This window comes from Chenopodium quinoa, unplaced genomic scaffold (assembly GCF_001683475.1).
Source record: "Chenopodium quinoa cultivar QQ74 unplaced genomic scaffold, ASM168347v1, whole genome shotgun sequence".
NCBI classification, from domain to species: domain Eukaryota; kingdom Viridiplantae; phylum Streptophyta; class Magnoliopsida; order Caryophyllales; family Amaranthaceae; genus Chenopodium; species Chenopodium quinoa.
In genome coordinates, this window is record NW_018745684.1 from 9,623,963 (window position 1) to 9,647,910 (window position 23,948).

The 23,948-nt window shown below is 33.2% G+C and overlaps 1 protein-coding gene across 1 annotated transcript in view; it reads left to right on the forward strand.

Annotated features, from left to right (window-relative positions):
• The first annotated feature begins 408 nt into the window (after positions 1–408).
• Positions 409–23,948, forward strand: part of LOC110717877 (E3 ubiquitin-protein ligase UPL6-like) — a 28,277-nt gene continuing 4,737 nt past the window's right edge. Inside the window, exons 1-23 of the mRNA XM_021896661.1 lie at positions 409–621; positions 768–943; positions 1,935–2,032; positions 2,291–2,418; positions 5,276–5,387; positions 6,384–6,561; positions 7,987–8,166; positions 9,537–9,719; positions 10,106–10,187; positions 10,383–10,501; positions 10,628–10,926; positions 12,017–12,113; positions 15,082–15,225; positions 16,675–16,758; positions 16,844–16,930; positions 18,117–18,257; positions 18,358–18,483; positions 19,011–19,109; positions 21,211–21,278; positions 21,623–21,689; positions 22,573–22,743; positions 22,830–22,919; positions 23,288–23,368. Of these exons, the coding sequence (XP_021752353.1) occupies positions 785–943; positions 1,935–2,032; positions 2,291–2,418; positions 5,276–5,387; positions 6,384–6,561; positions 7,987–8,166; positions 9,537–9,719; positions 10,106–10,187; positions 10,383–10,501; positions 10,628–10,926; positions 12,017–12,113; positions 15,082–15,225; positions 16,675–16,758; positions 16,844–16,930; positions 18,117–18,257; positions 18,358–18,483; positions 19,011–19,109; positions 21,211–21,278; positions 21,623–21,689; positions 22,573–22,743; positions 22,830–22,919; positions 23,288–23,368 (2,793 nt within the window). The 5' untranslated portion in view covers positions 409–621; positions 768–784. The remainder of the gene's footprint in view (positions 622–767; positions 944–1,934; positions 2,033–2,290; positions 2,419–5,275; positions 5,388–6,383; positions 6,562–7,986; positions 8,167–9,536; positions 9,720–10,105; positions 10,188–10,382; positions 10,502–10,627; positions 10,927–12,016; positions 12,114–15,081; positions 15,226–16,674; positions 16,759–16,843; positions 16,931–18,116; positions 18,258–18,357; positions 18,484–19,010; positions 19,110–21,210; positions 21,279–21,622; positions 21,690–22,572; positions 22,744–22,829; positions 22,920–23,287; positions 23,369–23,948) is intronic.

Here is a 23,948-nt window from a genome sequence, read left to right on the forward strand (position 1 = left end):
CGTTATTAGCGGTTCTTATAAATGTACTATAAGTGGTAGTTTATTAATGTAAACTACTAAATACCATTAGCAAATTTCGTTTAAATGCTTTTATACTTCTATGATACTCTGCCTAACATGACCACGATTTAAATCACGGACTAATAAAGTGCTAACGGAGTCAACAACTAATACCATCGACAATTTTATCTTAGTCATCGTAGATAAAAGAAAACCAAAACCCCCCAATTCTTCTCACACTATTCGTGTAGAAATAGTTTCCAATTTTTTTTTTTTTTTTGAGAGAAAATAGTTCCCAAATCAACACAAGTAATTAAAAAAAGTTCTTGTTTTAGCAAGAAAATTAACCAATTATTATTTATTTTATTTATATAACATTTGTTTACTAAGAAATGAACTAAGGTATGCCGTCATCAAATTTTCACTCCCCCTAATATAAATTTGATTTCTTTCTTCACATACACAGAGAGAAGAGGGAGGAAAGAGGGAGAAGAATCACAACTTCTATTTAATCTTTACTCTATTCAACCAAATTTCCAAAATCTTTGCTTTTCCATCAATAATTCCACAATCAAACTCACATAATTAATCCCAAACTTGTTTTTTAGAGCAAATTCAAAGGTATCAAGAATCAATCGAAAACCCTCTCTACATTTACTTAATTTTATTTGTTCCAAGACTAAATTTTTATTTTTATTTTTTCAATTTAATGTAATTCTTACATTTATTTCATAGAATTAATCGTGGATTTTTGATTTTTGGTGTAGAATTTTGACAAGAAACAATGTTCTTCTCGGGCGATCCATCTGCTCGAAAACGGGTTGATTTAGGTGGTCGGAGCTCCAAGGAGAGAGACAGGCAAAAGCTTTTGGAGCAAACTAGGTTGGAGCGGAATCGTCGAATGTTTCAACGCAAGCAGAATTCTGCTGCTGTTAAAATTCAGGTTTGTTTGTTTTAATTCAATGTTCATTTATTTTTTTATTAAATTGCTATCATTTAAATTCAATTTCATTTTTAGAGCATTATATGGGTATTTTTGTACTGCTTATGTGAAGAATTATGGTGTTATTTTCTAGTTTATTGTTGCAATTTTTGCTTGGTGGGTAAGTGGTAAATTCATGAATGAATTAAGATAGAAGAATGTTATGCTATGATAATTTATGGGTGGTTAACATTTTAGTTTATTGTTGCAATTTTTGCGTTTTTGTTTTGTTTTTGTATTTGAATTGAAAGATTTCGATGCGGAAGTAGCTGTTAAGCCGTTAAGGTATGTCTCTAATTTCAATAATGGTGTGATACCATCCGTGTTAGTTGAAGGTTCAGTTCTGTGCTGAATACTGTGTTCCTTCCTATACCCATGTCAGTAAGCTTACTTTGTGCGAAAGTAATTTTTTGCCCTAGCTCTATGCTTGCACGGAATCTACTGATTGGTCTGTCTGGGCTAAAAATAATGCGTAAAATTGTTGAAGAGTATAGTGGAGAGCTCAATCCATGTTTGGAATTTTTGGGCTGTCACTTGGTTTGTGATCTTAAGGAACTCTTAAATGTTACTCTGAATTGATAACGATGGTGAAAAGGTTTTAGGAGAAACTTTAGACATTCAAATGGTTGTGGCTGAAAGCTCCATACTATTTGGCTCTTTAAGCAAGTTGCATTAGCTCCTGATAGAAAAACTGAAGAACACCTTGAAAATAAGTTAAATACTGAAATGAAAACATGGTATGATTATCTTGCTGATTGTAAAATGTTATCCATAGACTCATCGTTAAACTTGACTAGCAGCTTCATTTATCTATAGATATGCTTACTTTTCCGTGTCCTATGCTCATGCTGTTTCTTCAAGAAAGGACTTTCAATTCAGTGGGTTGGTAGTCAAGTGAGCTACAAAAGCCTTTTGTACCTATATTTGATCACCACGTGCTCACTAATTGCAGAAATGCTACAGAGCCTGGAAGGTTATTGAAGTTGAACATAGTAAGGTGCGAGAGAAGTTTTTTGCTACATACGGGAAGCGCTGCCAGAATGTTGGCAGGTAAATATGATATTTGTTTACTTTGACGCCCCTAATTTATCTTTTTTTTTGTTTTTTTTTTTTTGTTTTTTTTTTTTTGGTTTCGTGTATCCTTGGTTGATGAGGCTTGCATTTATTTATTTTTGATGGGACTTGGATGTATCTTCATTTGTTTGGAAATGGTTATGTTTCAATGTTTCATATATAGGTTTAGCCTTGTATTTGATTGCTTCCTTCCACCTGATTAGTTAATGTACATTTTATGTTTTTCTTTTTCAGACAATGTTTTGCTCCGGATTCAAGGTATCTCTGCGAGTTACTGTTTTTCTTCACTCCGAGAAATCGGGATGACCTCTTTGCTCTTGCAGAGACCTGTCGACTACTTCAGCATTTTTCTAAAGATACTGGTAATTTCTTCGTATAATTTTCAACTTTCAATTGAATTCTATGATTATTAGAGATTGTCTTCTTTGGTTCTGTGTTTTGTTTGGTAATGTGCCTTCGAAATCAGAAGTATTCTGGGAGTGCACGTCGATTTTAGTGTTTCCCCTTGGAATTGTTTTATATTGATATATATCATAGTATATACTTAGAATCCCTTCACCTTTTTGTGGTCATACGTTCTGCACACATAGCATGATTCTATTGATGGGCCATTCACATGCTCCTTAATTGATGGTTGATATGCTATGGGTGTGGGCTTTGGTAAGTGGGTGCTCTCCCAAGCTTATTTTGTATGTTAATGCTGGCCTATTTATTTAATTAAATAATGAAGTCTTGGACATAGATACTGGAAGTTGGTCCAGAATCTTTATGAGGCATGTGAAGAGATTTAGATAGCTAAGATGATTGGAAAGAAAATATAGGGTACATGTAGAGTTTGATGTTAATATTTTCTGTACAATCTATAGTTGTTCAATTAAGGTGTGTGATTTTCAGTTCACGAGGAAATAAGTATTTCTATAAACAGATTTTGGATTGAAATTTTTTTGGGGGATCTTACACTATAAACAGATTATGTGATGGAGAGTGTTTATCAAATGAAAATGACATGTTTATTAAGCAAAAAAAAAAAGTATAGGTACAAACACATTCAATAAATTTTGTTTTGTTAGTTTAAAAAAAAAGTATAGACTTATAATCACAATTCAAGTCTTAGAATCTTACGATTCTATGACTTATATATGGCCATACGATTCGATTTACGATTCTACATGATTTTACATACGTATCTAATTAGTGAAAACTTCACAAATCTAAAATATGCCTACAAAGTTATTAATAAATATATATTGTCAGTTGTGGTTAAACAACTATTTTCTATCAGTAATTAGTATTTAGGTTTTTAATTAATAATATAAACACATTAAATGAATTTGAGTATAATGTCTTGATTATACATTTTTGGAGAATATTACGCTTCTATTTTACAATTCGATTATGAAAGCCCCTATAACTTCAAAGTAGATTCATGATTTTGATATCCCTAGTATATACTATGTAATAGTATTTTTTGGGATTGAGGAAGTGTATACACATACACACACACGGTTTCCCAAAAATTGTAACACGTGGAAATGATACATTTATTAAAAAAAAGAGGAGAGATTTAGAGAGAATGTTTTGCCTACCTCTATGCTTTCCACCAATCCTTATCTACCTACTTCCTTCCACTTTATGAAGGGTATTCATTAGTTTTAATTGATGCTCTTTCTGTTCCTACAAGTTCTCTACATAATAATTATACATATTTTTCAATGCATTAATTTGATTATAAATATCTTTAGTTGTATATGGTAAAAAATGTAACAATAGAGTATTAATAATATACTCCTTGAGATGAACCAAATAAGACCTAACATCGATATGTTATATGTTATATATTGAATGTAATTTATCTCATCTAAGAATAGTGTCAAGATTTCAAATGGGAATAACCTTTAGGGATGGAGAGAATAGATCTTATCAAATGTAGAAGTGCTGTATTTTTATCCCTTTTATGTATGTGTCACTTTCTTAAGAAAACTCATATATTTTTTGGTGTTTAGAGAGCCAAAAGGGTGGGTGATGAGAATCAATCCCACAATCTTCTGAAATATGATGTGTTTCTTAAGCAAAGAGATAATATTTCACCTACCCTATACTACCTATCTATCCTTATCTACCCCCTCCCGTCCACTTTATGAAGGGTATATACATAGTTGCAAACGATCTATGTTAAGTCTAGATTAATTTGTTCGAGCTAAGCTTGATAAGAATTATTAGTGTTGGAGGAGCTTGAATAAGCTTTTCAAATTCTAAGCATTTGACTTGTTCTAGCTTTTGTTCATGAATGTGCTCATTTGCATGGAGTGAGCTTAAGTTGGGCTTGATCAAATAAACAAACCATATGTTACCTTTTATAAAAAATACTTTTTCCACTCCATATTACTTACAAAGCTAAGATTTCACGCTCGCCAATGTACACCTTAAACTATTAATATCTTTGGTTGTGTTTTAGTAAAAGTTATTAAAATTAATAAAGTGTAAATTGAGACGAATCGAACACCAGATGACTATATTTATTCTTTTGTATAAATCACAATATGACTTAATAAGTGTATGAATAGTACAAAAATCTTAATGTTGCAAGTAAAATATAGTGGAGGAAGTATGTACTTTTAAGTTTTTTGTATCCAAATAATATTGTTAAAGATTTTGTCTATCTTTCTATATATAGAAAAATGCAATGGCTATGTTTTCATGCCTATATTGATGAAATAATTTGTAATTTTTACAAATGTGTACGAGGAACAATGATAACATGCAAGTTGATGAAAAGGGAAGATACCAAATTAGGTTTAAAATATTCGGGTTTTTTTCGAGTGCTTTAATTAAGTTATTATTAGACACGAACAAGCTTATTAACAAACTTAAACGAGTTGTTCTTGAACACTATTGAGTAGAACATGATGTTCGAGCTTTGCTCATGTACTTCACGTACTTAAAGAGCAAAGGTTATTTTGTTCAAGTTTATTTATGATTTAACAGATTCTGACCTATCTTGATTGCAAGTACTTCATGAATGTATTAGTCAATTACACTCCAAGGTATATACTAGTGTTTAAATTAGTAAATCTTATTAAATGTAGAAGTGCTGAAATGGAAGGGAGGGAGGGAGGGAGGGAGGGAGGGAGGGAGGGAGAGAGAGAGAGAGAGAGAGAGAGAGAGAGAGAGAGAGAATGTGTGTATAAGGCAATACTAATAATTTTGAACATTTTGCAGGGGGTGTCATTTCATTGTTTACAGGCATGGATTATTCATCAAACCACAGTGTAGTGGATTACCGGGTGAAGCAATTGAGTTATGCGTGTATACGTGCTGTTCATGCTTATAGGTTCGTTTGGCAATTTGGCTTTTAGCATGTACTATGGCTTACAATATTTTCTTTTGGAGTCCATATCTTTTAGCTGTAACTTGTGCATTTGAATAAGGTGCTCTTTTCTTGCTTCCCTCCCTTTCTCGTGAGAGATGAGAGAGAACTGGCCTCTTAGGAACAATGTTGTAAAGCTTGCAATGGAAAGAGGCTGGAAAAAACAACAAAAAAAAAAAAAAAAAAAAAAAAACAAAAAAACAAAATTAGAAATTCAAAACAATTGTTTTCTCTTGTTCCCCTATGCATTTGGAAATTGGTATCTTTGGAAATTATAAGCCTGAATTGGAACATAAGTCTATTACTCTAAATCATATTGGAAATAGTAGGTTCACTTGTGTTCTTGAATTAGGATATAGCCAATCAGTACACTCTACAATTGATGGCAAGCTTCAGAAATAATAGATTTTTTTGGAGAAGATTCCTTTTCTGATTGCTAATACTATTGTGCACCTCACTAATCCTAAAAAGAAAAAAAAAGCCTTAGTTTCCAACTTTCCACCTATTTTATATCTCTTTGGATTGCTTTGCTGTCACTGTATGTGTATCATTTTTTGTGATTAAATTTTTTTCTCTACTTGCGGCATAATGGGAAAAAGATGTGACTTGGACTAAGGTTCACATCTTCTCCCCCCTCCTCTCATCTTCTCTTTGTTGATTAAGCAGTGTGTTTTTGCTTTCTTGCACGTTCACATGTATCTATACCCCCTCTCTTCTCCTCTTTGTTGATTAAATACTGTGTTTTTTGTTTTCTTCCATGTTTACTGGATCTGTTGTGCATATGAATTTGCTATGGATTGATGTGAAGAACTTTTTATTATTCTTCTTTAGGGTGAAGGTTTTGTTAAATTCACTTGATATATTGTATCTTACACTCTATCTTAATCATTGATCATACCATGATCGTCTACCATTATATAGCCTGCCTTATTTTTTTTTTTTTTTTAACAACCTATGCAGTAGTCAGTTCAAGAAACAATCGTCTTGGTCAGAGTCCAATCTACATATCTTAGCAGGTTTTTTGGAAGCTTTGGTTAAGTTGATTGATCCTGAACTTCCATGGGCTTGTGGAACAATTAGCTATCTTTTGCAAAGAAATACCTTTACATTGTTTAGAGAGATAACTCTAGCTGCAAAGGTATACTTCCTTATTTTATATATAGAGTTGATATCCTTATCCTTGATAATGTCCATCTTTGGCTCTTTGCTGCCCCTTCAATACTTACTAATTTTGTTTGGAGCTTTAGTTTAATTGATTTCTTTTATAACGTGTAAAGTTTTGCTTACAAGTGGGGGAACTTATCAGTAATTAATGCCAAGCAGTGTTAACTAATGCCTGAAGTTTCTCTTATCATCTTGCTTTTTTAACGTTCACTGTCAATAGGCATTATTCTGTTTTAATGTTCCCTAACTATCTTCATCTTCTTATTCATGTCTTTGGCAAGAATCAGTGGTGACTCTTGTGAGTGCCTGTTAAGATTTGTCATCCATGATCCTTGGACTCTTCATTGCACCTCCAACATAAATGATAATCCATACGACCATACTCAACGTGGGTGTGGAGGCTTCACACTTCATGTTAGAGCTAACAATATATATAATATAATATTAGGAAAAAGGGAGGGGGGGGGGTGAAGGAGTCACATGGTTACTAAAATCAGAAGGGAAAGTGGGCTTTCAATTCTTCAACTGAGGGAAAAAAAGGAAAAGAAAAGGATCATTATTCAGAATTTTAAATTTTCAAATGTTTATTACTAAATATATTTTGAAAATTTTATAAAATTTACATTTTTGGAAAGTACACATTGAGATGGATTCCTTTATATAATTGTTATCCTTATACGTTAGTGTAAAATAATTGTCAATGTTTAGTCAAACTAGTTCATTAAACTAATAAACTCGACCTCACCAAAATGTTCTTAAGGTGTTGGATGCAGTGGTAAGAAGATGGAGCGGTAAAGAAAAGTAACAGAGTAACAAACTTATAATATTGTGGTTTTGGTCTATTTGCCACTCTGGAACAGGGTTTAGATTTTAGAATTGTGGTGTCCAAAACATGTCAAGTGGTGAAGTAGTTTTGGAGAGTTTGTTTTGGAGTTATTTGTTTTATTGTGTGCCAGGTTGGTGCAAAAACCCCCTTAGTAGTGATTAAAGTTCTCAAGTGTTATCTATGAAGGTTTCTGAGTACTGCTGCTTTTTATTCTCTGATTTGAAGTAGTATCAGTGTAACTTAGACCTCTTTATATAAAACTTAGAAAAAAAAAGGTTTGCCAAGTATCCATTAGACACACAGCCTTGTGCCTAGGTTCTGGGATCTTGTGCACCTTGGTGTGCTTTGTGCCCTTTTAAACTAAGTGTATGAGGGTTAAGGCTGGTTATCTTGGTCATCTTTCGCTCTTACTCTACCTTTGGGAAAACTTAAATGGGTTTGCTGTTATGATTGTTTTTCTGCTTTGACCCTTTATATTGTATTGTTTTGCAGTTATATTTTCAGATCCCCCTTGAAGTTTATGTTTCTTGATGTCATTTTGGATAACTAAATAATGTCTTTTATGCTGTGAAGGAAAGTTTGAATTCTCAGAATATGATTGAAGTTTCTTCCTTGGAGCTAGTGCTTACCCTAATAATACCACATGTTGGTGAGAAGCCATGTGTGTGCCAAAATGCTGATCAATGGTGGAGCTTTTCATCACAAATTCTTACTATACCATTCTTGTGGAAAATTTTTCCACGCCTAAAAGAGGTAGGTTTGCTAAAAATCTTTTCAGGTCCTCTTGTTAAATTGGATACTGTTTCTGGTCAAGATGTTCTCTGCTTTTGACCTAAAAATGAATCAGATAGTCACAAATGCTCAAATTTGAATGCCATTTACACAAATTTCACCACATTCCCCCCCGAGATCTATACTGATACTACCTCTGTTTTCCCAAGTCTTACTCACTTTCCATTTTCATCCGTTTTCTAAGCTCTACGCACTTTTACTTTATTCCTTTTATGACAACTTTTTATTCATTTTTTATCATCCACAACCCCACTTTGTGGGGCCCAATTCTATTTAATTAATCTCTTACTCTCTGTGTCTCTCCTCCTTAATTCAAAAGTACCCACATGTATGGTCCCAGTTTTTACTTTTCCTTGGTTTGCGTAGCTACAGTAATTGAGTAAGACTAAGCAATATGGAGGAAGTATTTAATAACAATGAAATCTGCAAAAAATCTAAAGTGATTCATGTCCCTTCTAGCATACCTCTTCTTATTTTTCTTTTCTTCTTTTTGTTACACATGTCATATTCTAACTGTTAGTATCTAATTATTATTTTTTGCATTAATCTTGTTCCATTATTCTTTTGTAATCTTTTGTTAACTGCTTTTTCTTTTTAAAAAAAATAATTTACATTATTATTTTTTATTGGTTGTATGAAAAAGTTAAAATCTATGAATATAAGTTGTTTACAATTTGAGAAAGAATGCCTTAAATTCTAATTAGCACATATAAGAAATTTTTTAGCATATAAGCATTAAATAAGTAATTTAATTAAAAATTCAAACAGTGCATTGCACATGTTAAATATTAGTTTGCATAAATTCAGAGAAATCTAGGTTATGAGCTTATGCTAAAAGACAGCAGGTTTTTATTTCAAAAAGTTCTTTGGGGTGTAGGAGCCTTTGAAAGAGCTCTTTAGATCCTAAAAGTTCTTTTTCAAATATCTCATATTAGGAGCTTTTTGAAAGAGCTTTTAGCCTTTTGTTGTTTAATATACTAAAGCAGCTAATACCTGACATATATTTACCAAACACTTTTACACATACAGTTAATTACGATTAGCTAGTTAAAACAACTAATGCAAATAGCTACCAGCTAACAGCTAGTCAAATCAGCTAATCGCCAAACAGGGCCATAGTGATTCTATATGCTGATCTTATATTGTAGCTATGCTTACATATTGTCTGCTGTTGTGGACTCAGGAAGTCATTTTCTTCCCCAAAGCCTTTGTGTCTGAATAAGTTGCATATAGTCTGATATTGCAATTGCAGCCTTGCAGGGCATGTTAATTTTAGCTTCTATTTGTGGCTACAGTGTAATCTTTATTTGGTGCTTTCATTATCTTTCCAGGTCTTTGCTAGGCAGCAGTTGTGCAAGCATTATGTACACCAGATGCTGTCATATGTGCGAAGTAACACTCATGTTCTACCAAAAAATGTCTCAGCCGAGTATCCAAGTTATGCTTGTCTACTTGGAAACACATTAGAAGCATCTGCACTTGTTTTATCAAAGGCTGACTGCTCGTTTGAGATGGTATTGATTAAAAAATGTTCTTGTAGACTTTTTTTTTTTTTTTTTTTTTCCTACAACATTGTTATCCTCCCAGAAGGAATGTTAAATTTGTATTTTGTATTTGATTGCATATCTGATCTATTTTATATGCTCCTTTTTAATGCATAGATCTGTTTTCTTTGTTGGTTGAATGAAATTTTTTATTACCAAGTTTTAATTTTTGATTTGTGTGCTTTCTTGGTCAAACTTTTAAAGTTGTGTAGATTAACTTTTTTATTTTTTATTTTATTTTATTTTTATTTTACAAAGATTCTATAGATAGATCTTATTTCCTCTAGTTGTGATTTTCAGAACAAGTCTAGTGTCTTGCTGGTATAGATGATTGTCATTTCTTTGTTATCTCTCAGGCTATTGATTTAGCAGCAGCAGCGACATTTTTACTGGAGATGCTACCTCGTCTAAAGTCAGTCAGTAGAGAAACTAGTGAAAGTAAGATCATTTTAGACTTTATCCATATTTCTTTTCTACATTTGTCTTCTGTTTTACTGGGGTCTTAATAAGGATCCCTTTCTTTTTATCGTTTACTTCTCTTAGTTTGTTGAATTGAAAAACTCTCCCGCAGTCTTCGAGTGCAAAGTGTAACTCATTCCTGAACTCATATTTGATTGTGCAACCTTTATTCAGATTCTGCTATGGAAGACGAGGATATGACTGACGTGGAAGAATGTAATGAAATTGTTTTAAGCAAGGATTTGGAATCCCAGATATCTAATGCGATAGACCCACGGTTTCTTCTCCAGTTGGTGTGCTTATAGCCTGATTTTCTGTTCTCCTAATACCTTTTTTATTTTAAGATTCACTTTCACCATCACTAGAAGTCAAACCTTTTTTTTTTTCCTATCACAAAGCGATACCCTATTTTTTTGCAGATAAATGTTTTGCTGGGAGGAATTCCTTTGTTCACCAATAATAATGTACCTGACGATAGAGAAGTGACAGCTGTTGGGACAGCATGTGCGTTCCTGCATGTGACATTTAACACTTTGCCACTTGAACGCATTATGACAATCCTAGCATACAGGACTGCTCTTGTTCCTGTTCTTTGGAGCTTTATGAAGCGGTGTCATGAGACTCAGAAGTGGTCATTGGTGGCAGAACGATCCTCTTATCTGCAAGAAGGTGTACCTGGTTGGCTGTTACCTCTGGCTGTTTTCTGTCCTGTATATAAGTAAGCTGCCTGTTTGCTTGTGATGTTTCTGGCTTATTTTCTCCTTATAGTTAGCCTTCTTTATTTTTACTGATAATTTATAAACCCTATCACCTCTTCACTATTCCATTTATGATAGTAATCTTTAATCCTGTATCGCTCTTCGATTTAATATTATTTTCCAGGTTTTTTTCCTCTTCCATTTTCTGTGGATCATTTTGAATCTTGTAATGATTTGTTTCTTCGCCTATCCTTTTGTTTGGTTGTCTGTGTTTACACGTTTGTGTTATCTGGGGGTCTATTGGCAAAAAAAAAAAAAAAAAAAAAAAAAAAAAAAAAAAAAAAAAAAAAAAAAAACTATGTCATTCCTTTTACTGGTTTGAACATGGTGAAGACGGAACAAATTTTGTGATTTAGTGTTTTTAGCTTTGGCTGAAATTGTACTATATATGAGTGAAACTCCCTAACCTGATTTCGAAACTAATTGAAGAACTACTAAACAAAACCTGCTGAAAAGACACCTGTTTGATATACATATACTGATTATTTGATTGAATATGCATTACTTGTGGAGCTCTGTGGACAGTACTGTTATTCTCGATTTGTGACTCTTTTCTTTTTTTCTTGATTTAAAAGAAAGGTTCTTTTTTGTTTTTACCTCTATCAGGGCTATATGAAATCAATTTTAGTGTTCTATTGCACTGTTTATTTATCTTAAGATAGAAATTAAATTGACCTTTGTCCAGATCGTATATCATATTTTGCTGTTTAGGTTACACAGGAAGAGTGTCACTTTTCATTATCCATAACGTAACACCACAATTTACAAGATACTCCACCCTTTCATTACATGCTTTATTTCAAAAAAGATATGATTGCGACATACTTCCTTTGTTTTTAAGTTAAAGGTGTTGAAATTGCTTAAATTTTGTTCATAGAATTTTATCTCAAGGTTCTTTGAGCTATCAACTTTCTTTTGTAGGAAGTATATTGTTTCTGAAATTTTGTATTGATAACCAATTAACCACTATTGATTTCCTGATACTACTGTTTGTTAATTTCAGTTGTATAAACTTTGCAAAGGTTAACATTTCTTTCATTTTGCTGGCAGGCACATGCTTATGATAGTTGATAATGAAGAGTTCTATGAACAGGAAAAACCGTTGGCTCTGAAGGATATTAGATACTTAATTGTTATACTACGACAGGTAATTTTTGCCAGCTATGCTCTTCAGTTTTCTTTTGTACCCTAGCCATTGTGATTCGATCAAAGGCAGTTCTGAAATTGTCTACTTTGATAGTTAGCTGTCTTGCATATCTATACTGTGTTACTCAAACTCGGATATGGATGTAATTTATGGGTATGGATCCGAGTGTTAGACCTCAAAAAACTCGAATTTCAAGATTTATTCGTTTTGGTGGATGAAACTAAAGATGGGGTCAATGCCAAGTTGGAGCAATGGAGGCAAATGTTGAAATCTGAGGGTTTAAGCTAAGGCGGAGTAAGACTGAATATTTAATATGTTGCTTTGGTACTCGGAGGGGGACAAGTGATGAAGTGGTGAGTTTGGATGGAAAGGAATTGACCATGAGTGAATGTTTTAAGTATCTTGGGTCGATCATCCAGAAAAATGGTGACATTGATCAAGACGTGGTCTACAGGATTAAGTCGGGGTGACTTAAATGGAGAGCGGCCACAGAGTGTTATGTGACCGAAGCATTCCTTTACAGTTGGGAAAATTTTACAAGACTACCATAAGACCAGTGTTGCTCTATGGTACATAATGTTAAGAAGGAGCACATTAAAAAGATGGAGGTTACAGAAGTGCGCATGTTAAGGTGAATGTGCTAAACACTAAGAGATAGAATCAGAAATGAGGTTATTCGCAAGAAAGTAGGTGTGGCAGGCATTGCAGACAAACTAAGGGAAAATTGCCTGCGTTGGTTTAGGCATGTAAGACGGAGACCATGTTAGGGTGCACCGGTTCAAAAAGTGGAAGAGTGGGACCATGGAGGGGTTAAATGAGGGAGAGGGAGACCGAATATGACTTTGTTGGAAGGAGTTAGGAAGGATATGAAGCATATGGATTTGCATGAGGATGAAGCATTGGATTGTAAGGGATGGAGGAGGAAGATTTTTGTGAATGACCACACGGAATAATCAAATTTGGTTCATGTTGGGATTAAGGCTTTGATTGATTGATTCTAATTTTAGACATGGGTACAAGGACGCAATCAACAAGATATAGGATTTATAAGGTTTTTCTTTATATAGTATTGAAAAATTAAATTGAAATTGTCGAAGAAAGCTTTAACTTTACAGTTTTTACAATACTGAAGACTTAATAATCAGCTTTAAAATGAGATAGGAAGTACAGCTGTAAAGTATCACATGGGTTTCCTATGTTTCCTATTTTTCACATACTCACACTTTATATGACTGCTTTATTTCACCCTTCCCCTGCATACCTTTAATTGGAATAGAAATTAAAAATAAGACATAGCAGGCAACTTGAGTGAAAAATTGGGGTTGGTCACCAGTACTCACCACGACTCATCGTTGCCAAAAGACCACTAGAGTAGTGACCATCATGAAAATCCGTTCAGTGTGATCAGATTTATGTACTTAGCAAAACCCATCTTTCAAATATAATATAGGTAAATTTCACCCCCAAATAACAGACCTAGGATAAATGGAATGAAGTGATTCTTGTACCTTTTCTTTTTCTCTCCTTACCATCTCTCAATCTGGTAGGGATTCCATACAGGAACGTCTCTTGTTAAGTATGGGACCAAAACAGCCGTGTCAGAGTAACATACATAGCTTTTACTTGTCATCTTTTGATGGTTTTGATTGAATGGAATATGCATCATTTACACAGTGTGTATTATGCATGATTTTTATATTGTAAATATATCTTACAAATGCCTCAAAATTTTCTTAATCTATTCTACATGTGCAAAGCTCATTGACCATTGATTGACTCACCTGCTTACTAAAATCTATACCTAGTATTTTGAAAAACTATCCTTTAGAGACACGTGCCACCTCACTGACCTCCTCCTTTTATCTTCATGTTTATCCTATTTTTTTTCTATGGCCTCTTTGTTTTCCTCATCTTTTCCCTTTAAATATTCAACATTAATGTATCAATTTACATTCCTTCAACCTTTAAGTCTAATCTCTCATTATTGAATCCAACTCTCAAATGTTGCTCATTCCTGTCCAACTTTGCTTCAACCGTTTCAAAGAATTTGTACAATGATGCATTAATAATAAATAAAAGAAAAAATTTGAAAGGTAGAAATTGTATCTTTATTAATATGCTATTAGATGAATCAGTGGCGTATTTTCTTAGTTTTCCTTCATACACAATCTTAATCAAATTGATATAGAGTGCTTTTTATCACTTTTAGCCTAATATAGGATGTTCATTGCATTGGCCAACAATATAGTTTCAAGTAAAAACATGAAATCTTGAAACAACAGCTACATGATTTTCATATTTAATTAGATTTGATTTTGCACGATGCACATGATTTTAATTTCTTAATATAACTTTTTACTTTGCTATAATATTTGTAATCCTGGTCTCATATATTGTGGCAGAAGACAAGTCACTTATAGCTTGATAGTAAGGCATATGTATACATTGATGCTATATAATATAATAGTTATGGTGATCACGAGGGAGATGTGGGGAAAAAGGATTTGTTGTTAATGCAATTATGCCATGGAAATTTTCCTTCTACTCTGCTATTGAAATGCTGCACTTGTTACTATTAATTTGTTCCAGCATCATTTGTTTCATTGGCTTGATCAGTTAAATGTTGAAACATATCATATGAAATAAAAGTTCTTGGGTTTGGGCATTGATGATGTTTGATGCTTCATTAACTCTTTATTTCTGAAATGCCTTCTAGGCTTTTACAAAATAGACACTGCCAAATCATGGGTTGTTCTAAATGGAGTCTACCTGTGATGGAGTCTTACAGAAATTTACCTTTTTGAATATATAGTGTAGATGTATATGGTCATGCATGCATGCATGCTCTGTGAATGCTTATATTTTGTCAAATTCTCATGGACACTTATCTTCAACCATAATTTTATGTAATTTTGTTATGTTGGTATATCCAACTTTACTGAATCGGTGATATAATTTGATTTTACAGGCATTATGGCAATTGCTGTGGGTGAATCCAGTGGCTCCATTGAACTTGGTTAAGTCTAATAATGAGAGTATGGCTTATAAGAAGCAGCCATTAGAATTTTTGCAGCATAGGGTCAGCGTAGTTGTGGCTGAGCTTCTCACTCAGGTATTCAGGGCTCATGAATAATATGAATTATTTTTACTGACTTGTCTCTCTGTTGATAACATGTTTTTAGGTAGAAAGATTATGTTAAATTTGTGAAAAATGTACTGTTGGGTCCTAATTGATAACGGTATAACTTGTCTGTAAATTTCTTTCTGAAAATATATTTCAAATCCCATTGATAACAGTTGGGTCCTAATAGTTTGATCTGGATAATACAGTTTGGATCTGACACAGGGTGTGGTTGTGAGAATTTGATTTTTGATTTGGGTTCTTGGTTTGAGGGATATACAGACGTAATTCAAAGAAATACTGTGATTGATTTTTGAGTTCTCAACAATATGTGTCAATATAACTTTGTGGTAGCTTAGGGAACATGAATGGTACTCATTAGTTTTTTGGGATCAAACAAGAGCTGGGTGGATTCATTTTATATTCAGTATCCTTGGCTTTGTTAAAACTATTGTATTTCATAAGGTGTCATGCTCACAATCATCTTTTAGGATGGTTGTTGATTATTACATACTGAGATTTCCATTGAGGGACTGGTGTTCTTGAATATATCTTGTTATTGGTCTTTCTTGATTAGATTATGGTGTTTCCAGTATTGGTTATGTGACCATATACAGAGCAAATGTAGAAAATGCTCAATCAGCTCTTCTCTATACCTGTGTTTGGAAGCCTTAGTAGCAGTCAAGGCTTTTGTTTGGCCAATTTCTTCTGTCAACCCTATACCAATGAGGGCAATGTAAAACAAATTGAATTTTGTTCTTTAATTGCGAGCTAATTGAGCACACGTTTGTGAAGGCAGCTTTTAAAGCTGTAGAGATCAAGTGTGTTTATTCAGCTACTATCCTGGAGCAGTTGCAAGTCTCTTGTGCGAGTGTCAGTTTGCATGAGGGCCAGATCTCTGCTCTTCTGCTTCGTTATATATATATATATATATATATATATATATATATATATATATATATATATATATATATATATATATATATATATATATATATATACTTTTTCTCTTTTTTTTGGGGGGGTGAGGGGGATTGAAGAACAATTATAGAATTTCAGGGAAATGGGTCTCTTGTCTTTTTTGCAGTTCCTTCAGAAGATAGAGTAATTTCTCTTGTGTCTCTTGGGGTCATTCTTCCTTTTTTTTGTTTTTGTTTTTTTTTTTTTTTTTTTTTTTTTTTTTTTTTTTTTTTTTTTTTGTGTGTGTGTGTGTGTATATTTTTCCCTGTAATGTCTTCAGGCTAGTGATTCTTTCTTTTATTTATCAATGATGAAGTTTATTTATACGAAGGAGGGGAATTAGAGAGGATAATGCATAGTATGTGAACTCAGATTGTTGATTTTCTTTAGTGTCTACAGACTCTAAACACATCTACATTACCTGAATTAAAGTGATAAAAAGCTCATGTATTTGCTTTACTTGTGATGTCGTTATTACAGTTGCAAGATTGGAACAATAGAAGGCAGTTTGCCCCCTCAAGTGACTTTCATGCAGAGGGTGTAAATGACTATTTTATTTCTCAGGTATTTGCTTTATATCTGTGAACCCTCAACCCTCAGAGATACCAGTTTTGTCCAGTGCTGACCCTTGCAATATATTTTCTCCCAGGCTATGCAGGAAAACACTAGGGCACGTGAAATAATAAAGCAAGCTCCATTCTTGGTTCCGTTTACAAGCAGGGTCAAAATATTTGCTGTGAGTAATCATCTAGTTGTTTCCTTTTGTTCACCATTGAAATGTGATTTCATGCTCTTGAAAAATTGATGTATGTGGTCTCCTTTGATAAAGTTTTGTTGCTCTTTTGTTCAATGTGTTTTGCTTTCCATTCTTAGTAGAGGTGGAGGCATCATTCTGTTTGCAGATTGTTGCATATGCTACTACTTATTGGATTTTTAGCTTTCTGTTGTATAAAAGGCTGTTGTATGCTGACAGCCGAAAATTGTATTGTTACACGTTGCTTAATATATTAAATTGTAGAAGTATAAGTTGTATTTGTCTTAAATTTTGCTAAATTACTTCTTAAAATATAAGATGTATATTCTCAAATTGGTATATAACTTGTATTCAGAAATTATATCATTTTTATTTTTAAAGAAAATTGTTGTGATTATTGTATAAATAATAATGCTTTGGAAGGTTAAGGAAGATAGATGAATTATGCAGCTAATGAAAGAGACAGAAAAGGTTAATGTAACCTATAAAAAAAAAAGATTAAGTGGGTAAAAAAATAAAAAAGAAATTCTAGAATATGATGTGAAGTAAAATTTGTGGTCGTGGTTGTCAATGTAAAAAAAAAAAAAAAAAAAAAAAAAAAAAAAAAAAATTGTAACAATGGAAGTGGATAAGTATGAGTTTGAGTTCGTTGAAATTGGGAGGTGAAACTAATAGAGTTAGAATGAAAAGGCATGATGGTTTCTAAAAGAAGAAATGGAAATATAAGGTGGATTCATGGCATCATGGTTCTGTTATAGAAAAATTAGTATAAACTTCCTCAGATTCTTTGCAGCTGCCTCTACAACTGAGAGTCTGATATGAAGGTATTATTGTAATTGTAGGTAGCTTTATTGTGCAATTCCATAAACTATACAGTTAATAATGGAGCCATAAACTCAAAATTAGGTGGTCACTTTAGGTTGGATTAACATTTTCACACGTACCGTTGCATGGACTGATAGAGGAATCTGAGTGAACGGGCCTGTCTTTTCCTACTGGCAGTCTGTAGATTCCCATCCTAACTCTTTTAGCAACAATTGTGTAAAATACTCCGCTGAATTGCAAAACCATTTACTCTTAAGGTTTATTCATTGCAAAACCTGCTCTTCCAGTTTTCATTATTGGCAAGCTTTGGTTGTAATCTGTGATTTTTGATTCCTTTTATTAGTCACTACTGGCTGCAGCAAAGAAATCAGATGGTTCTCGTGCTGTCTTTACTAGAAATCGGGTCAAAGTACGGCGAGATCACATTTTGGAAGATGCTTTTAATCAGTTGAGCACATTGTCAGATGATGATCTTCGAGAGCGGGTAATCTTCTTACTTTTAAATTTGATGTTTTTATTTGAACTAAGATCCTTTTTTTTCTTGGGGACGATCGGTTTATAATGAGAGCTGTTCCCATTTTCAGATTCGTGTAACATTCATTAATGAGCTTGGGGTTGAGGAAGCTGGTGTAGATGGTGGTGGGATTTTCAAAGATTTTATGGAGAATGTCACTCGAGCTGCGTTTGATATACAGTATGGATTGTTTAAGGTTGTCAACTTCCATGAAGTTATACTTTGTAATCCTATCCCTTGCTGAACCTCCTATTGCTTGCTTGTTATTCACACTTCATAGTTGTAGTTTTGAAGCAATTAAAAATCTGGTTGGATTACTTATACCATAATATTGAAAATTTAATTCTAGTTTACCCGTCATAGATGTGAGGGTTGTTGGCTTGGATCTATTTAGGCTTGTAACTGTGTATGTGTTGTTAGTATACTATGTATGATTCCTTTTTCAGTGCTATATCCTCAGTTTCTCACATCTATTTATATTTGCCTATGAGTTGAAAAATATTATCTTGGTTGTTTATGTCATTTTGGTTTTTATGTCAAATATGTCACTTGTTCTTCTTCGGTATGTGGTTGGGATTTTTGAATTTATGGTTATACAAAGTAGCTGATTACAGCTTTTACAATTCAGAAATAAGTTATGTTTTGTTCTGACTTACATATTTAAGCTAATGATACCTGTGTTGCTTTTAGTTCAGAAGATTTACTTGTTCTTTATGAATCCAGGAGACAGCTGATCACCTACTCTACCCTAACCCAGGGTCAGGTCTAGTCCATGAACAGCATCTTCAGTACTTCCATTTCTTGGGAACAATTTTGGCAAAGGTAAAATTTATACTTTCTACACTTAAATCACAGATCCTACCCTTTTTTGGTACTGGAAATTATTGTGTTGGCCTTAGTTAACTAAACGTATGGAATTGATGACAAGGTAATTGTTGTTGCTTCTGTAATCCATTTCCAACCTGTAAAATTTTACTCATTTGGATGTGAATTCTGGTTGTTTCAGAAAATAGCTGGGGATGTTTGGTTCGAAATTGATACTCTTAATTTTTCGCTAAGGATTGTCTCAATTCAGTTTTGAAAAGCTTTTCTAGACTTTTGATTCTTTCACCTAAAATGTTGAAAGGTCTTCATGCATGAAATTGGCACCTACCTTAATATGTCATGTTCATTATGACTGTATCTTGGTTAGTAACTTCATAATCCTCCCTGTGAAATTGAATATTAGGGAGCATACTTTTCTGATACTGTAATGCCTTTTCTTCTCTGTCTTTGTGGTGAGAGTAACCTTCATTTTTTTTTTTTAATTTTGTAACATATATATATATATATATATATTTGATATTCTGTTCCCTCTCGTGTTTCGGAATCATGTGGGTAGGGTAATGATATCATGAATTGACACTTGACAGTGTCTCCGAAAGAGCTGGCACAAGGAGTAGGGTCTATAAGTTAGCGGGATAGTTTTCCAAAACAGTCAGTAATATGATTATACATAATCTTCTGTTCTTTTCTCTTGTTAGATACTCCATATTCAGTTCATAGGCTAGTTTTCCTCTTGTACATTGTCCCCCAAATGTATTATGCATAGTTTGTATTTATGGGGTATTAAAAAATTCTTCACTTGTACCAATTACTCCTCACTATTACCTCATAAGTAGCTCTAGTAAAAACTTAGTGATAAATTTGGAATATCAATGAAAAAGTATTATGATTTTTTTTTGACAAATTTGACCCTCTCCAGGCTTAACCTAATCATGTACTTGCCCTTATGAATTGAAATGGAGCTTGAAGAAAGCACAAGTGTTTTATTACAGCTCTTTCTTTTCTTGGTCATAATGAAATTCACATTCCACGTATATTGTATGATGCAATGTGTTGTTTAGAACTATTTATTAGATGCCCTGAACTTTGGCGTTAAAATTTGAAGTACATAATATCATAAACGATTTATCAGGGAGATAGCCTTTAGCTAAATGAGACTATTTTGTGGTCTTTGAAGATTGCGTGGCATTGAGTTTTTTGGGTATATTATTTAATCTGTACATAGGGATAGTTGCATGTATTGAGTGATTACTGTAATAAAGTTGATTAAGAGAGGCCTCAAAATTCATTGCTTTTTTTTTTTTTATTAAAGATGGATGGTCGATAATTTGAGTATGAATAAACATCAGAATTTAAGATGTAATTTATGTCATGATATAAAATTCTTTCCTGAAAATACATTAATTCTAGTCATTATCTTTGTATGTTTAAATCTTTTGGCCACTTGAAAATATCAAGCTATGTCTAGTCGGTAGTTATGTATGTTAACACTTAAAATGAACTATTGGATGAAGTATTTACACATTTACACTGTAATGAAGTATATTCACTTTGGTTATCTTTAGTTGTTTAATATTGGAAACTGGAGCTTTTTTCTTATATAATTGTTATTTGTTAATGTAACTGAGATCAGGTGTGTCTTGACTAGCTATTCTCAATTATGGAATAATGGTATCTAATGTCTTGTGACCTCTTTTACTAGACAATGGATAACCTCTACCCATTCTTCTGTGATTGTTTCTTATTAATACATCGTACTATATATTTTCTTTCTTCTTTGTTTGTGAGTACTGTTGAAAAATTTAATATTTTTATGTCTTAGTTGAAATTCTTTCTCTAGTTCCTCTGCGAAAGGTATTCCAGAAAAAAGTCTCCTCTTTTGTTGGGTTGTATTTGTGTGCCTCTCACCTTCCTAGACTATGATCCAGCTGTGTATTGCTGGATTGCAGTTGCTATGGAAGATGGCTTACTTTGTACTGCAAAAATATATTAACAAAAAATATTTCAACTTCCAACTATAATGAGTTTAGTGAAAAACATCAATTTCTCAAGATTTAAATGAATTATAGTTTCTTATTTGCTTTTTCTTATTGGACAGGCAATGTTTGAAGGAATTCTTGTGGACATACCATTTGCAACATTCTTCTTGAGCAAACTAAAACAAAAGTAAGGCCCGAAAACTAATCTTTGTATATTTCACTATGCATATCTATAGTCCATTCATATATGGTATTGGAACTATGTCCAGTCAATTGTTTATTGTTGTTATTATGTACTTAACTACTCTGAAACCTTTTGAAACTTTGACATGGCACTTAGGTACTTGTTTCCTATTTTTGTCTCACCTACACCTAGTTGCTTAATCGGTCATTGAGCCAAATATGTCAGACCTAGTGTTTTTTGGCTTATGGTATAATTCTTTTTGTGTGTGTTTTAAAACTTCTGGATTACCAGCACTGCTATGATATAGTTCACTTTGGATTCACCTTCATTTGTGCCGTTGATCCCAGGCATAACTATTTAAATGACTTGCCTTCACTGGATCCAGAACTATACCGCCACCTTATTTTTTTGAAGGTATGCATCTTGGTCTTGGTTATGTTTTGGAAGTCTTATCATAACTTTTTTGCAACTTTGGTTGTATGTGGTTGTTGGCAATGTGATCGATTATAACAATTCAAATCATTCTTGTGATGGCTATGGCTTCTCATCAATATAATGCTCTAGCATGTCTTGCTTAATGTTCTTTAAAAATTTAGCATTCCAATATCTGTTATTACTTAATTTATACATAATATGACTGCTGATATAGCATTTTCTAAAAAAAAGAAGAAAAAAGTCTTTTTCAACCTGTACTATCAATTTTCTGCTTGATGTGAAAATTTGTCAATTGCTTCCATATCTTGGGCTTCATTGAAAACCTTATATGATATTTAGGTATTATTCGACATGAACTAACAGTAAGGCTTTAATTCGTTGGTTAGGCAATAAAAGGTAGAGAAACGCAAATGTATTCAGTATTGACTCTCGATGAAACATAAAAAGGATACTTTCAGGATCCCTCCTGTTCGTTTCCTTTTAGCTTAGAATTGTTGGTGCATATAATTAACACATTTATTTTGTGGTTCCTTTAGTATGCACATTTTTAAGTCCTTGCGGCCTTGCGGGGTAGGGGGGCTCCTTTATACATCCTAGGTTGTAAAGTAACGTGCAGGTAGATTTTCTTTTCTTACTGAGATTTGTTAGTTCTGTATGCATTGTCTTTGCCTTTTCTTTCGTGAGATGGAAGGGTAGTATAGAAAATATCAAATGTTATCTCTTGTTGTTTACCTGATTGCTGTCAGTTATCACCTGTTTTTTTTTTTTTTTTTTTGTTTGCCATTTTACTATGTGTTTCAGAATCTACCATCTTTTGCAGCTAATTGGTATTGTTATACTTTTATCATGTATCTACCTGCAGCATTATCAAGGTGATGTTTCAAACTTGGAATTGTACTTTGTTATTGTGAATAATGAATATGGAGAACAAACTGAAGAAGAGTTGATTCCTGGAGGGAAGAATATTCGTGTTACAAATGAAAATATGATTCCATTTATACATCTAATAGCGAATCATCGATTGAATTATCAGGTAATTCATATTTCTTTAAGTATGTACACTTGGGCTACCTACTTGCAACATAAATCTATGAAACTAATGAATACTACTACTATCAGATACGTCAGCAAAGTTCGCATTTCCTCAGAGGATTTCAGCAACTCATACAAAAGGAATGGATTGATATGTTCAATGAGCATGAACTTCAGGTATTGTCATCTTTTTTCTCTGAAAAGAGTGTATTCCTTTCTTCTGTTGTTTCTATATTCTATCATTTTGCCTTTTTCATGAAGAAGCAAGCTATAAATTAGATTATAAGCAGCTTAAAGCTCCTGTATAGTGCTGAAGTTTATGAGTTTCAAGCCGATTTAGGTTGGAACGCTGGGGATGGAGAGTTTATAAGTGCAGTTATCATAGAATTTATAAGCAAGAAAATATTTCCTTGCAACTCGTATACTGTCCTATGCTCTCTTCTCATTAAAATGTGCTATTTTATTGCTTTCTATCCAAGTGCCTTTTCTGTTCTGCATCAATTTGTACTTGTGGGATGCCCCTTAATTGTTCTTTGCCTGTGTAGATTCTGATATCAGGTTCACTTGATGGTTTGGATATTGACGATCTACGTTCTAATACCCAATACTCAGGCGGATACCATGCAGTATGTCTTCTCTCTTTGCCTTTTCTCCTAACACTTATTAAATTGTACTCAGTTATCTTAATGCAGAAAGTTACTTTTTTTTGTGAGAGAAAAGTCTGGGGTTTGGGATGCAGAAAGTTACTTTGTTAAGCTTGAAGTACTAGAGAGTACATAGTGGCTTGTTGATAATTTAGGTTAGTGTTTTTATATTTTCATTACAATAAGAATGGAAACCATGATGTACAAACTGTACAAGAGTCCAGATACAAAGTTTAGAAAAGATGAAAATGCTAGCTACTAATTAATGAGAAGATTAAAAAAAAAAGGCTAGGTACTAACACTTTGTTTGGATGGAAGGAAATGGAAGGAAAAGCAGAGAAGAGAAAGGGAGGACAGTTTTTCTTGTTTGGAGAAAGAAAGGGGAAGGAGAGATGGGATCCATTCTCCCTCTCAAAAGTTTTTGCATGCATCAGGTGTACAGCATTTTTTAATTTTCATCTGGTTATTGTATACCAAAAGTTACCCATATTATCACAAAAGTTACCCTTAGTCCCATAAAAGTTACCCTTATTACCCAGCTACTTTTATTCTCTCAAAGTTA